This window comes from Pagrus major, chromosome 13 (genome assembly GCF_040436345.1).
Source record: "Pagrus major chromosome 13, Pma_NU_1.0".
NCBI classification, from domain to species: domain Eukaryota; kingdom Metazoa; phylum Chordata; class Actinopteri; order Spariformes; family Sparidae; genus Pagrus; species Pagrus major.
In genome coordinates this window covers 501,620-514,686 of record NC_133227.1, presented here as the reverse complement: position 1 = coordinate 514,686, position 13,067 = coordinate 501,620, and the positions used below count along the sequence as shown (strand labels likewise).

At 38.0% G+C, this 13,067-nt stretch overlaps 1 protein-coding gene across 1 annotated transcript; it reads left to right on the top strand.

Annotated features, from left to right (window-relative positions):
- The first annotated feature begins 1,711 nt into the window (after nucleotides 1-1,711).
- cldn3c (claudin 3c) lies at nucleotides 1,712-3,624 on the top strand. The gene has a single exon (XM_073478977.1). It carries the CDS (start codon nucleotides 1,784-1,786, stop codon nucleotides 2,432-2,434), a length of 651 nt encoding a protein of 216 aa, XP_073335078.1. The 5' UTR covers nucleotides 1,712-1,783; the 3' UTR covers nucleotides 2,435-3,624.
- Nucleotides 3,625-13,067: the final 9,443 nt, after the last annotated feature.

Sequence of the window (13,067 nt, the reverse complement as noted above, 5' to 3'; positions counted from 1 at the left end):
AAACAGCCTCCCTGTTGTTCAGCCCTCAGGTTTGTTTATGTGTGTTGTTGTTTTAGATAGATTTTGAGCTCCACACTGTCATGAAGACATTTTTTTGTAAGATGTGTTTGTTATTCGAACCTGTAAGTGATCTTTCAGTTTGGAGGTGAGTTTAAGAAATCTTCCAAAAAGAGAAAAAGTTGCCCTGTCGTGTAGTTTTTTTTAAAAGATTACAAAATTACATAACAGGTCGTTAGTTCTATTTTGCAGTTATTCCCAGACACAATAAATAAATAAATAAATAACAAATAAATGTATTTTGACATTTATTTCTGCATTTATTTATACAATATTTGTTTTTGTTTGTTTGTTTATATATTTATTTATGTATTTATATATTTTTACAGTAATTTGTTTATTTATTTCTGTTATTCCGTTTTTATGTATTAAATGTATTATGTATTATCATGTATTATGTATTCTAATTGAATAATTAAAATTAAATTAAATTAATAAAGCACTTAAACATGTATAAATTCTAGAGAAGTAACGTTAATAAATAAATAAACATGGAATTAATATTTACTTTGGTTTATAATATGGACGTTTTGGTCAAGAAATGAAATGTTGATAATTATTAGAAAATGAAACACCTTTCATTTAAGGAATCACCAAAAAATTTGAATACCTGACAAGGTGGCTATTAGTCGACTTTTTGAGTTACAATTTAACCATTTCCCACTAAATTATTCCCCTTAAAGTCTCAATTTTCTAATTTCTTAGATTTTTTTACTAGATGTGCTTTATCTTACTATTTTTCCAGAAGAAAAACAGATACAAACTCAGTATACTGAGCCTCATGTGTGTCTCTGGGAATTTTTTGGTCAGAGTAAAGAGTTAAACCGATACTGAGAACATCACGCTGTCTGTATGCTAAAGGTGTCTGAGAATTGACCTATTATGTTTTCTCCCTGCTCATATTTACTCTGGGTGCAGTTATTCCGGTTTCCATCTGAGCTTTGGGATTGTTTCCTTAACACTGAATGCTGACTGTTTGAGAAACTCACACGACTGGAACCAGGAAGTGACATGAGACCAACAGTATCAGTGGGACGATCCACTTATAGCCTGAGTGTGTGTTTGCGCCAGTGTGTGTGTGTTTGTGTTTCGGTGCGTACACACAACAAGATCTCTAAGTAGCCACAGGCAGGAGCTGCTACTCTGTTCTTCACTACTGCATGTGTGTGAGTCAGCATTTACGGTTGAGGAACTACTTGAAGAAGTTCTGTTTATTTAAAACAGAACTTCTCTCTTCAATAAAAGAACCAGAGGTCATTTTATGGTCTTTTTTGATCACAACTTGTATTTACTCATCTTATTCAAATCAACCACATCAGGAAAAATCAGCCTTTTTGAAGCGTTGATTTGTCTTGGTAGTCAAGAGGCCGCCATCTTACCAGCAACCAACCCCCACCAACCACACACAAACACACACTCAGACACACCCTCCCTCCATCACACCAGCCCTGCCTCCAGCTCCCCTCCTCCACTGTATGTGCACAGGTGGTGCTTTTTTGTATTTGTGAAGACAGCCTGTTCCTGACATCATCACCAGGGGACTCCTCCTTCGCTTCCCTGAGGTATAAAGGATCTCTTGTTTCCGTAGCAGCATCTCACAGCTACATCACAGCCTCCTGCAGGTGCTCACACTTTTCAAAGGACACCTGAACAATACAGGAGGAGACTCTTTTCTGCCGTCTGACAAGGTTTTCTTTGTTGGACCTTCAAGGTTTGTTCTGCCATCATGTCGATGGGCATGGAGATTGTGGGCATCGCCCTTGGAGTCATTGGATTTATCATTGCCATTGTGACATGTGCCCTGCCGATGTGGAGGGTGACGGCCTTCGTCGGGGCCAACATCATCACGGCTCAGACCATTCAGGAGGGTTTGTGGATGAACTGTGTGACGCAGAGCACGGGCCAGATGCAGTGCAAAGTCTACGACTCGATGCTGGCGTTGACACCGGACCTTCAGGCCTCCAGAGCCATGATGGTCATCGCCATCATACTCGGGGTGCTGGGGGTACTGATCTCCATCGTCGGTGCCAAGTGCACCAACTGCATCGAAGACGAGCCGTCCAAGGCCAAAGTGATGATCATCGCTGGAATCTTCTTCATCCTCGGAGGCCTTTTGGTGCTCATCCCCGTCTCCTGGACGGCCAGCGTCGTCATCCGAAATTTCTACAACCCCATCCTGACCAACCCGCAGAGGAGGGAGCTGGGGGCGTCCCTCTACATCGGCTGGGGAGCGGCCGCCTTGCTCCTGATTGGTGGGGCCATGCTGTGCAGCAGCTGCCCGCCAAAAGAGAAGAAGTACAAGCCACCTCGGATGGCCTACTCCGCCCCGCGCAGCACCAGCGCAGGTGGAGGGTACGACAGGAAGGACTATGTTTGATTGGATATAATGAAAATGTTTGCTGCATATGAGTGTTTTTGTGTGTCTGTGTTGTTTTTGTTGTCTGAAACCACAGGGTAAACCCCACGAAAAGACTCCGAGATGAAGACGAGTGTACAAATATTGATGCTTCTGCTTTGCTTTGCCTAAGATGGTCATACACATCATTTGCTTTGCTATAATCTGCAATGTGTCTTGTTTAGAGGTTCTCTCGTTCAGTAGATGACCAGCATGTTTTCCAGTGACTTTATTCTTTTGAAATGTCTGAGTACATGTTGTATGTATACTAAAACCTCTGTGGCATTATGTGAATTGAAAACACCTGCTTCTTGTGTGTGTGTGTGTGTCTATCATTAGCTGTTGGCTGGCTGGTGTTGGGTTACAACGAGACTCTCAGTTAAAATGCGATGTGTCATTCAGCTGACAAGGACAAGGAAGAGCCAGCTCTCGTTTTACATGGATTTGGTTGTGTGATTGTCCATTGTGTGTGTGTGTGTGTGTGTGTGTGTGTGTGTGTGTGTGTGTGTGTGTGTGTGTGTGTGTGCGTGCGTGCCCCCGCTTTTGTGTTTTGCATGTAATATTTGCTTAGGAGAGTTTCTGCTGAGACTGAAACTGAAGATGGATCCATGATATGGCCCCAGGTAACAGCTTTATCTTCATCCTCACAGTTTCACTGTTTGAGGACGACACTGTTTCAGTCTATATGTGTGAGTTTATTTTATATTTCTGTAATAAAAATGTATTTGTAATGTATTTTGACACCACATATTGGTGTGTCTGTTTTTCAAATGTGTATTGTGTGTTAGTTTCAAACATTTTAGCATCGTTTCTATCTGAAGCAACATCCTGTACAGTCCTCTTATTGTCAGACAAAGAGCCAAAGAACCTCTTTAGTGTGTGTGTGTGTGTGTGAGAGAGAGAGAGAGAGAGAGAGACCCTGAGGGAACATGACTACAACTGTTGTAGGATGTTTGTTTCCAGATCATCAGGATGTGTTTTGTGTGTAGAAATCAAACATTTCACTTATTCATCTCTGTCTCTTTCAAATAAGATTTTGTAACACAATCTGTTACTTTGGTGTTGTTCAAAAAAATGTTAAAAGAGCTGAATTATAAAATAAAATGCTTTGTTAAATGTTTTATAGTCGTGCTTGTATGTTAAAGATTTAAATAAAAGTCCATTTAAAGGAATGATGAACGGTTTCTTCTTCTTCTTTGCTCAACAAGTGCTAAAACATACAAGAGGAACATCAAAAAGCCTGTGCTACCAAGTCAAATAAAGAACAGTCTAAATCAAACATTTTATAAAGCTGACAGTTGGGCTGGGCCTTGGGAGTTGGGTTTCTTTGTTTAGCCAGAGGTACAACTGAGTTACATTCATCTATCAGTTGAGCCGGAGCCAAATAATGCTTCAGTGTACAGTTTGCTATATTAAACTGAAACATACCAAGTCAGGAAACAGATTGCCTCAGAATTACCAAGTAAAGTAGACTATTACATTAATGTTGTACAACCTAATAACTTTTAACAACTTGTATTATTAGTCTACTTTACTTAAATTGATTGAAGAAGTAATCGGTTTCCTTGATTTCTTTAAGTAAAGTCACTTTGTCTGCATTGGATTATGGGTATATTATTTATACGCATGCTCCACCAGCTACACTTCAGTTACTAGATGCTTAATTGAAGGGCTGCCAAAAGTTGGCTCACCATGAGGTTTGATTTGGTCCAACGAAAATAATGTAACATTTTGCTGTTTTAATGTCTGTAAGATAAAATATATAGGATTTCTGAATAACATTTTCTTCTGTAATCTGAGAACGGTGAGCAGAGGGACACTTTGTGCAGAAGTCAGCAAATTGAAGGAACTTGGGATCCAAGTAACACAGAAGCCCTGGAGATGCAAGTGAAAAAGAAGGAAGTTAAAAAGATAATCCTGGAAAAACAAAATAAATACATTTCCTCTTCTTAACTCAAAAACACAGAACTGAAAACAACATCAGCACAATTTTTTTTTCTTTCACTTCCCCGTCTGAGCTACCATTTTACATATTAACAATACAATAAAAGAAAATAAGTGGTTTTTCTTAGTCCGCTGTTCCCCATTAAGAATCAGTTTTGGCCCTCCTAGGGAAGAAAATTCGACACTGCCGCCTCATATCAGGAAGCAGCTCTTTGAGATCAACAACAGGAAGGACCTCAGGTCTACTGACCCTCTTGACCTCTCTGTCAGTTAGAAGAGACTAAAACTAAAGCCGACTGTTTATATCCTGCATGTGTTCTGCAGTGTCAGAAAACTCACTGCTACTACTACTGCTGCTGCTTTATATTTCTGAAGGTCTCCCAATTCAAAACAGAAACAAACTGCAGCGTAATTTGAAGGTGGATCAACTCATTTATTTAGCTGATATTGAAAGTTTTAATTGTGATTGACTATCTTAACCTCACATCATTAAATACAATATATTTAATTGATTTCTCACAGGTGTGATGCTTTGTTTTGTCCTTTTGCCTTTTTTGTCCTTATCTTAAATTTGACATAATCGCAGGTTTCTATGTTTAATGTTTGTCTACTGAAAGCAGTAGACTCGGGGTCACCACCACGTGATTCATAACACAAGCTAGTATGTTGACAGCCATAATAAGAACTAACGGCCTCCAGTCGATCAGATGTGAGTCACGTTGTCAACACATAATTGTTAATTGTCCTGTAAATAAAGGTCAGTCTGCCCATTTCAGTGTTTGTCTTCAAAAGATTTACATCTCAATTCCTTACATTTGTGTTCTTTGTGTTTATCTCACATTAATCACAGTTCATCCAGAATACTTATTGGCTCTTTAAACAAAGAGCTGAGCTGTCCTCTTTTCCAGAGCAGCTTGTTGAACTGCTGAAGAGCGAGTTTGATTTAAGTGTACCTCTGTAAATTGACATTACTAATAAATAGATATTGAGAATAATTAAAACTCAGAACTAAAATATAATTTTTTGGAGTGTGTGCTCAGATGGGACTGAGCAAATCAATATTATCATTGTTAATGCAGAGTCAGGAATTGTGAGAGTGTCACCTGAGGGGTTTGGACCACTGAGTCACAACAATTTACAGCCTTATCTGTAGAAAATGCAACCAAAGGTACTTTATCAGCCTTGAAACGGCCCTGCTACACTCACTTTCTCACAGAACAGCGTGTTTTACCAGTCGGTGTCTCACACACACGCACACACACACACACACACACATCTTGCCATAGCCCTGTAATCTCAGAGGACCATGATCAAGGTTGGTCAGTCAGTGGAATTTGACCAATTCAGTAGAAAACTGTCTGCAATAAATACGCTAAAGAATGACAGTCATTTCTTCAAGAACACAGTGCACCAGTTGTGAATAAATCATCTACTGTCAGTTCAGTTGTGGAGTTATCTATTAAAGTGAGCATAGCAGGCCAGTATGTATCATTTTCTTATTGTCATCTTTTCTATACAAAACACTGGATATTGTTTTAAAGCAGAATGAATTTTATTTATGTAGACAAAATAAACAAACAAAGGTTTGCCGATGCCATTGTGCTGACCTTTATTCCACTAAAATTTAACTTGGACCTTGTTTTGTTTGTTGCTTCCCCTATCATTGTCAGTGATTGATGAAACATGTGTGCCAGAACAAGTTTGAAAACCACTTTACGCAGGTAAGAACTGCATCAGAGAAGTTATTTGTACAAATTTCATATATATATATACATATCATGGTATAGATGTGCCTGAAACCAGGCGATCAACAGATTACTATCTGAGATCAGTTTTATTAAGTTTATCACAATTACTGTTTTGTTTTGTTTTTGTTTTGTTTGATCGTACATTGAATACCTTTGGGTTATGTGTTATCAGGGATGTGGAAAGTCACAGTTGGGGGTGCTGAGGAGTCAATGTATATAATGACGTCATTGTAAATGGTGCACAACATGTCTTCTCTATTGATTTGAATGACCAGAATAACTTATATTTAACGGTTATTAACAACAATTTCCAACAATTTGAAAACATTTTGCACGGCAGCAGATAACAATCTTAAACGCAGAGATACTACAGCAAAGAAATAAAAGAGGGAAAGAAATTCCCCAGACTCCATTTTAAAATTGCTCAATTTTGTGAGTTTTTGAGTTAGGAGAAACTTTATAAACGCTGTGAAATGCTGTCTCTGACAGATTCTTAACTATTTGGGCCTTCGTATTAATTTGGCATAAGTCATACCCTACACCCTCAGCACCCACTAGTTCCTGCCTCCATGTGTGTTATTCGTTGGACAAAAAAAAATCATCTGGGATTGTTGCCTTGCGTTCTGGGAAACTTGGAAACTGAAGAAGCAGTAATACCACTGCATTGGAGCATCTCTATGTAAAGGTGAAACAATGTGCTGCTGATATCGATTACTATGAAGTTAGCAAAGAGAGAACTAGAGTAGAGTCAAAACAGTGTTAGGACAGGCAGCACAGAGAAGTCCACAAATGTCACTGACTGCACATTTGAATGTCAGCTTCTCTTTCCTGCACAAACACGTGAAGTTGACAGGTAGCACAAACAAAATGATGACCGCACAGCAAAGTCCACCAGGTCCCTGATAGAGACGCTAGAAAGTATTAGCTCAGGTTATCACAGATTTTTTAACCTCACTGACTGATGGGCTGTAAAGTTGTGTAAAGCAGATAAACTATCTGTTGCAAACACATCAGCAGGCATGTGTCAATAAATATGATATATTTTAGACGCATTCTTATCACTATTTTGTTTATGCATTTAGATATATATATAAATTTGCTTTAAAGGAGCACTGTTTCCAAAACAACTTAATCTATTTCATATATTCTGTTGTGTATACATTATCCCAAATTTTTCCAAAAAAGCCATAATTTTATTCAAGGGTAATTCATCAGAGAGTGAGGAAAGAGGATGGCGAACTACCTAGCTAGCTATTGCTCACTCACTTGAAAACTTCCATGATCCGATGCTACTTCCCAACGTCAAACTCCATCTTTTGTTATTGTTTTGATTGAGAGACCCCTAACAACGTAAAATCACATACTGTGCGTTCACTTTGGTAATTTGGCAGCATGTTGGTTCATGCTGTGATCTATCAGAGTCAAGCTGTCAGTAATTCCATGAAAAACCTTGAAGCACTCAATAAATATCAGATACATCCCAGCACCAGAGCCAAAAACATGAGCATGACCCGAGATTCTATATAACAAATCTTCTAGAGTAAAAAAGAAAAGGGCACCATAAGAATTTTTGACCTCTGTAGTCTTGTTTTGCTGATAAACAAGACTTAAGTGATGTGGTTGTTGTGCACTGACTTCTGTTTTGTGACTTCTGACACTTTTCTCTGAAAGGAGAACATTCCTGTCCTCTCCCAACGTGTCCCGTTAATCCTGCAGCTCTTATCAGGGAGCTTTGTGCTGTGTTTTATGACTTAATGAGTCATCAAACCACTTAAATCTGTAAATACAGATAAATTGGAGCTGTTGCGAAAGACTAAAATAGCGACTAATTGGATGGAAATATTTTGGTATCGCCGATAAACAATAAATACAGACTCTGTTTTGATACTGGCAGCAGATCCTGTCTGAGTAAGAGCTTTCCTGGAAAGGGTCTGACTTTTATTTATGCAAAATACAGCGAGTATTACTAAATAAAAGGCAAAACACAGAGAAAATGAGCCGTTGATTGTGGAAAAGTTAGCGATTTCTTGAAACAGTAAGGCCAAAACTTATGTTGTGAGTGACATTATATATGAAGAGTAGGATAACAACATTCTGCACTAGAGTGCATCTCAGGTCACAGCTTCCTGTACAAGTCTGAGAGTGTAGTAACCCAGCCTGACACGAACTCAACAGGCGTTCTGTTTTTTTAGAGTAAATGTAAGCTGAAGCAATCCAGCATTCAATTTTTTTAAAAATGATCTCAGATTCCATTTAAATATCTCAATCAGAGTAAGTAAAGACACATTAAAAAAAAGAAATGTACAATGTTAACTGTATATTATAGGGCGTTAGGTATATTTTTCCGATAAATACAAGCCTAATCAATTGCTTATGAATACCAAAATGTATATGTATATACATTTTACCAATTTATACTTGGTATATACTTTATATTTAAAGTAGATGTATTGTTCATTGAACTTTAGTTAAACGTAAATGCTTTATAAACCATTTATGAAGCAACTGTTTATTGTAAAGCTGCAATGTTTATACTTTGTAAATGTTAATAAAAATTAAAAGAAAACTGTGTGGTTCTTCTATAAACATTATTTGGATGACCATCGAGTCCTGACAGGTTCGTGTCGGGTATCCACGCTCTGCAATAGTGGAGTCTGGCTTTTAACATACACATCTAAACATTTCTTTTCCATTAATAAAGGCAGTTTGGAAACACACAAATATTTCCAAAATCTAATCTTTAAATTCAAATATATCGATGGTTTATAAAGGTGAGATAGACAGTGGTTACGTTTACATGCACACTATTATTTGAATTTGACAATATTCAGATTTTGATCCAGGTTATGTAAACAGCATATTCTGTTTGGACACCTTATTCCAATGTAACATTTTCCAATTAAGACGCTGGATACGCCGGATTTTTTCTTGTTTAATGGGTATTCTTGACATGAATACAGCACATTCCGAATTCGCGCTTTAAGTGGGGTTTTTTTGCGGCAGTTTGCGACTCACGTCCTGTCAACGATCAGCTCTGTGCATTGTAAAAAGGATCATTTGAAGAGCACAGTTTTGATAAGCTTTCAGAAGGGTGACAACGAAGGTACACGGGAGCAACATGACTGCAGTCTGAACAGGAAGCGCTTAAATAGGAGGCACGTCGTTACGTTAAATGGAGTATGCATGGCTGCATGTAAACAGAAATATCAGTGGAATATTGATTTTCATTTGTCAAGTAAACAACTTAGTCGGAATATTGTCTTTTTCGGAATAAGAGTAAAAAACAGAATATTGATGTGCATGTAAACATAGCCACTGAAACTGTCACAGTGTGCCAGTAAAAGCAGAAGTGAAGGTTTCTCCTGAGCAGATGTTTGATTCATGTGACTGACACCATGAAAGATCCTTCTGCATACAATCTAAAGGACAGTTCTGGGTTGACACACTTACAATAAATGCTCCTGTTGATGAATCTTCATTTAATCCCCTTCTACGGTCTTCACTTTCAAAGATTCTGAATGTTTGTCTGACGACGGGTTGTTACACAGGTCAGTGGAGGGAACAATGTGTGACTTAATACATTACAGGGTACTGTCTACAAAAAACAAGACAGGGAATAACCAACCTGACGTGCTCGTTTTCATGTGACGGCCAGCAGTGACAAATGTTTGCAGAGCTTTTACAAAGGTAAAAGTAGTCATACCACAGTGTGGAAATACTCTGTCAGTAAAAGTCAGTAAAAGTATTAGTATCAAAATATAAAAAGTTAAAGGACTCATTATGCAGAATGGCCCATTACAGAAAACTGAATATTATATTAGTGGACTATAGTTATTTACGCAAATGTGTACATTAACAATACATTACTTAACATTTCATGTGGATGTGTATGTCCCTTGAAGCTGGTAAGGTGAAGTTAATTTTAACTACTTTAAATATATATTATGCACATTACTTTATATACCTAATCTATCATAATAATCATCAAATGGTATAAGTGGAGTAAAGAGTACAATATTTGTCGGATTTGGCCGAATTGTAGTGGAGTACAAGTATAAAGAGGCAGAAAATGTAAAGTGCAAGTACTTAAGTATGTTACTTGAGTAAATGCATTCAGTTACTTTCAGTATTGGCAACAGCAGCCAATCTTTCACTGTAGGTAAACAACATCTTGTATGTGACAGTTTAGTGAATTATCTCTAGAGTTTCTTCAGCTGGAACACTTATGTTTATGCTTTTATGGTGTAGCTCAGTAGTTTCGGAAGTTTATAGGTCATTATATATTGCTTAGGTTTATGTGAGTCAAGCTCTGTTATTCAATGTGCAATAAGTTTGGATTGGTACTAAAATTCAATATTTGTTACCAGCTACTGTGGCTGTTTTTATTGGTAAGTTTTTACTATACTGACTTTCTACCAACTCAGTTTCAAGACATTTTGTGAAATACTGACAAAATGTAATCTATAGGAAGTGTGTACATTGGACGGATTGTCAATATCTGACATGATAGTCACAATTTTAACATGGAAAATTTGGCTCTATGTACGTGAATCCTAAAGGTTAAATGTCTTCAGTATTTAAAGAAAAGATTTTAACATAGAATGAGATGTTTCATCATACCAGGTGTTTCTGTTATAGTTAGAAAAAGTAAATTAAGCCTCACTAACTGGCATGTAATGCTTGTGTGCATGTGCAGGCACTTTGAAAAGAGAGTTGGAGAACAAAAACTTTATTTGCCATGCTCTGTGTAGCATGAAGAAGAGCTTAACTGTCTGGACACACAGCTTCATTACACAGTAAAGATGTGAAATCACAGTACTCAGGGGTGCCAGGTCAGCAAAATGTGTCCACTTTCAAGTCGAATGGAGGAACAACCTTTACTTTGAAACTGTCACGGACAATCTAAAGTCATGATTCAATTCCATATTCGTTTTTCAGTCTATTGTCTTTTCTTTTTTTCAGAGATTTTCCAACTTGTAAGTACATCACTTGAAATGACTTTCTTGAAAAATGGTTTGAAATACAGATAATTTTTAAGAAAGTGATGATTGAAAAATAACTGTTGAAAAAAGATCAATTAGCATCAGAAACATTTTTGCTGGCAGTTTTTATTCTTAGTTTAAGGAAAACTGTAGTTGTAATACAGCATTTAACAGAATAAAAATGCACACTCATCCACAAATTCCCCTTTCTTCTCCCAGTTGGGTCTGTACCATCTCCTCCCCCAGGCCTCTGCCTCAAGCCATTGCTATGGTGACAGCTCACGGCGTGCTTTATCCCAGCAGACACGTCTCCCATAGCAATGAATGTTTGAAGACACGGCAGAGGAGGCCAGGTTCTCCAAGCCCGGAGACTGATGGTTTGTATTTATGTTCCTGTATATGACTGGAGCCACAAACACAAGGATGGAAATCTCCAGCACTGATCACAAATGAAACCAGTGTGAGTGATGAACACAGGGAGAAGGGTGAAACTGGACAATAAAAAGACATACCATGCTGAGCTCCTCTATTGCGCCTGTAAACTCAGCAGTGGCTCAAATTCGTTAGGTTATATTGAGATACATATGTATGCACAGGCGAGTACATCTGGCAAGTTTCACAAATAATTCAAAGTCATACAGCTGGACCTGCTAACTGTCATAATGAGGTGTTGAGACCAGGAACGGTAGAATAAATCACTGGAAATCCATGCGAATAAAAAATAAACATAAATAATTATCATTTGACTTGATACTGATTCATGTCTCTTGTCAAAGAACAGTTCACAAGGCTTACTAAAGCATCAAAACACATGATGTTTTAGCTTTTTCTGAGGTGACAGAGCAGCCTGGTGTAAGAGACAAGATAGGACAATCAGTAAGAAAATCTTTTTGTCAGGGGTGAGGAGTTGTTGCCTACATTGTGACACTGTGGCACCACCTAGTGGCCCAACAAAGCAATGTCTATATTTTTACCTCTGGTTGCTACTTTTTAGTCCAATGCAAAGTGCATACACTTAAGACAGAAAAAGCATGCTTTAGACTGACTCAAGGCACAAATCAAACGGGATCAAAACATTATTAGTCCCTCTCCATTCACTACCATACAAAGTTTTTTCTTAAATAAGGTGTCCACCGGAAGTGGCGTGACTTCGGCTCAATTGTTGCCTTACAGTTTGTCAACGTGAATTTTGTAAATTAAAAAAAAAGTGTCCATATTGTCAATGAGGTGGGGGATGTGAAATTGGTGTCAGCTGAGCATTGTAGTCTGCTCACAACGAGGATGTTTGTTTTTTATATCACAGCGCGGCTACGCAGAAGGCGAGTTCAGGTGTAGTGCCGAGAAGAGACTGCCCCCGACGGGAACGCGCATCAGTTCAGAGGAGGTGGGCGCAGGTCTACTACGGGTCAGCTGGCAGACGCAGCACCGAGAGAAATGTTTTTTTTACTGTGCAGTCCTGTAGCCCAAGTGAAGAGGCTACGGAAAAAGTAACCTGATGTTTCCATAATGTAGGCTAGTTGTCAACAATTGATGAGGGTAGATGCTTTACCTTGCCACTTTTATTGTTGTTGTTGTTGTTGTTATCGTTGTTGCAATGTGATTTTACACCGCTTTGATCTATAAATAAAGTCATAATTCAATATCCCTGTTTCAGTGATTTTATAACGAGGATTAGGAAATCAATGCAGAAAAGAATGCAGGAGTGTTTCCACGTCACATTAGATAGCAATCATATAACACATACTGAGAAATTAGTAAGTGCTATCAGAGGTGGGTAATAACGATTTACATTTACTTCATTACATTTACTTAAGTAACTTTTTGATTAACTTGTACTTTTAAGAGCTTATGAATACAATAATGCAGTATATATAGAACTGTAGGCTAACTGTAACGGATTGCCTTTACAATCTGCATAACATTCTCTGTGTTTGCCAGGTG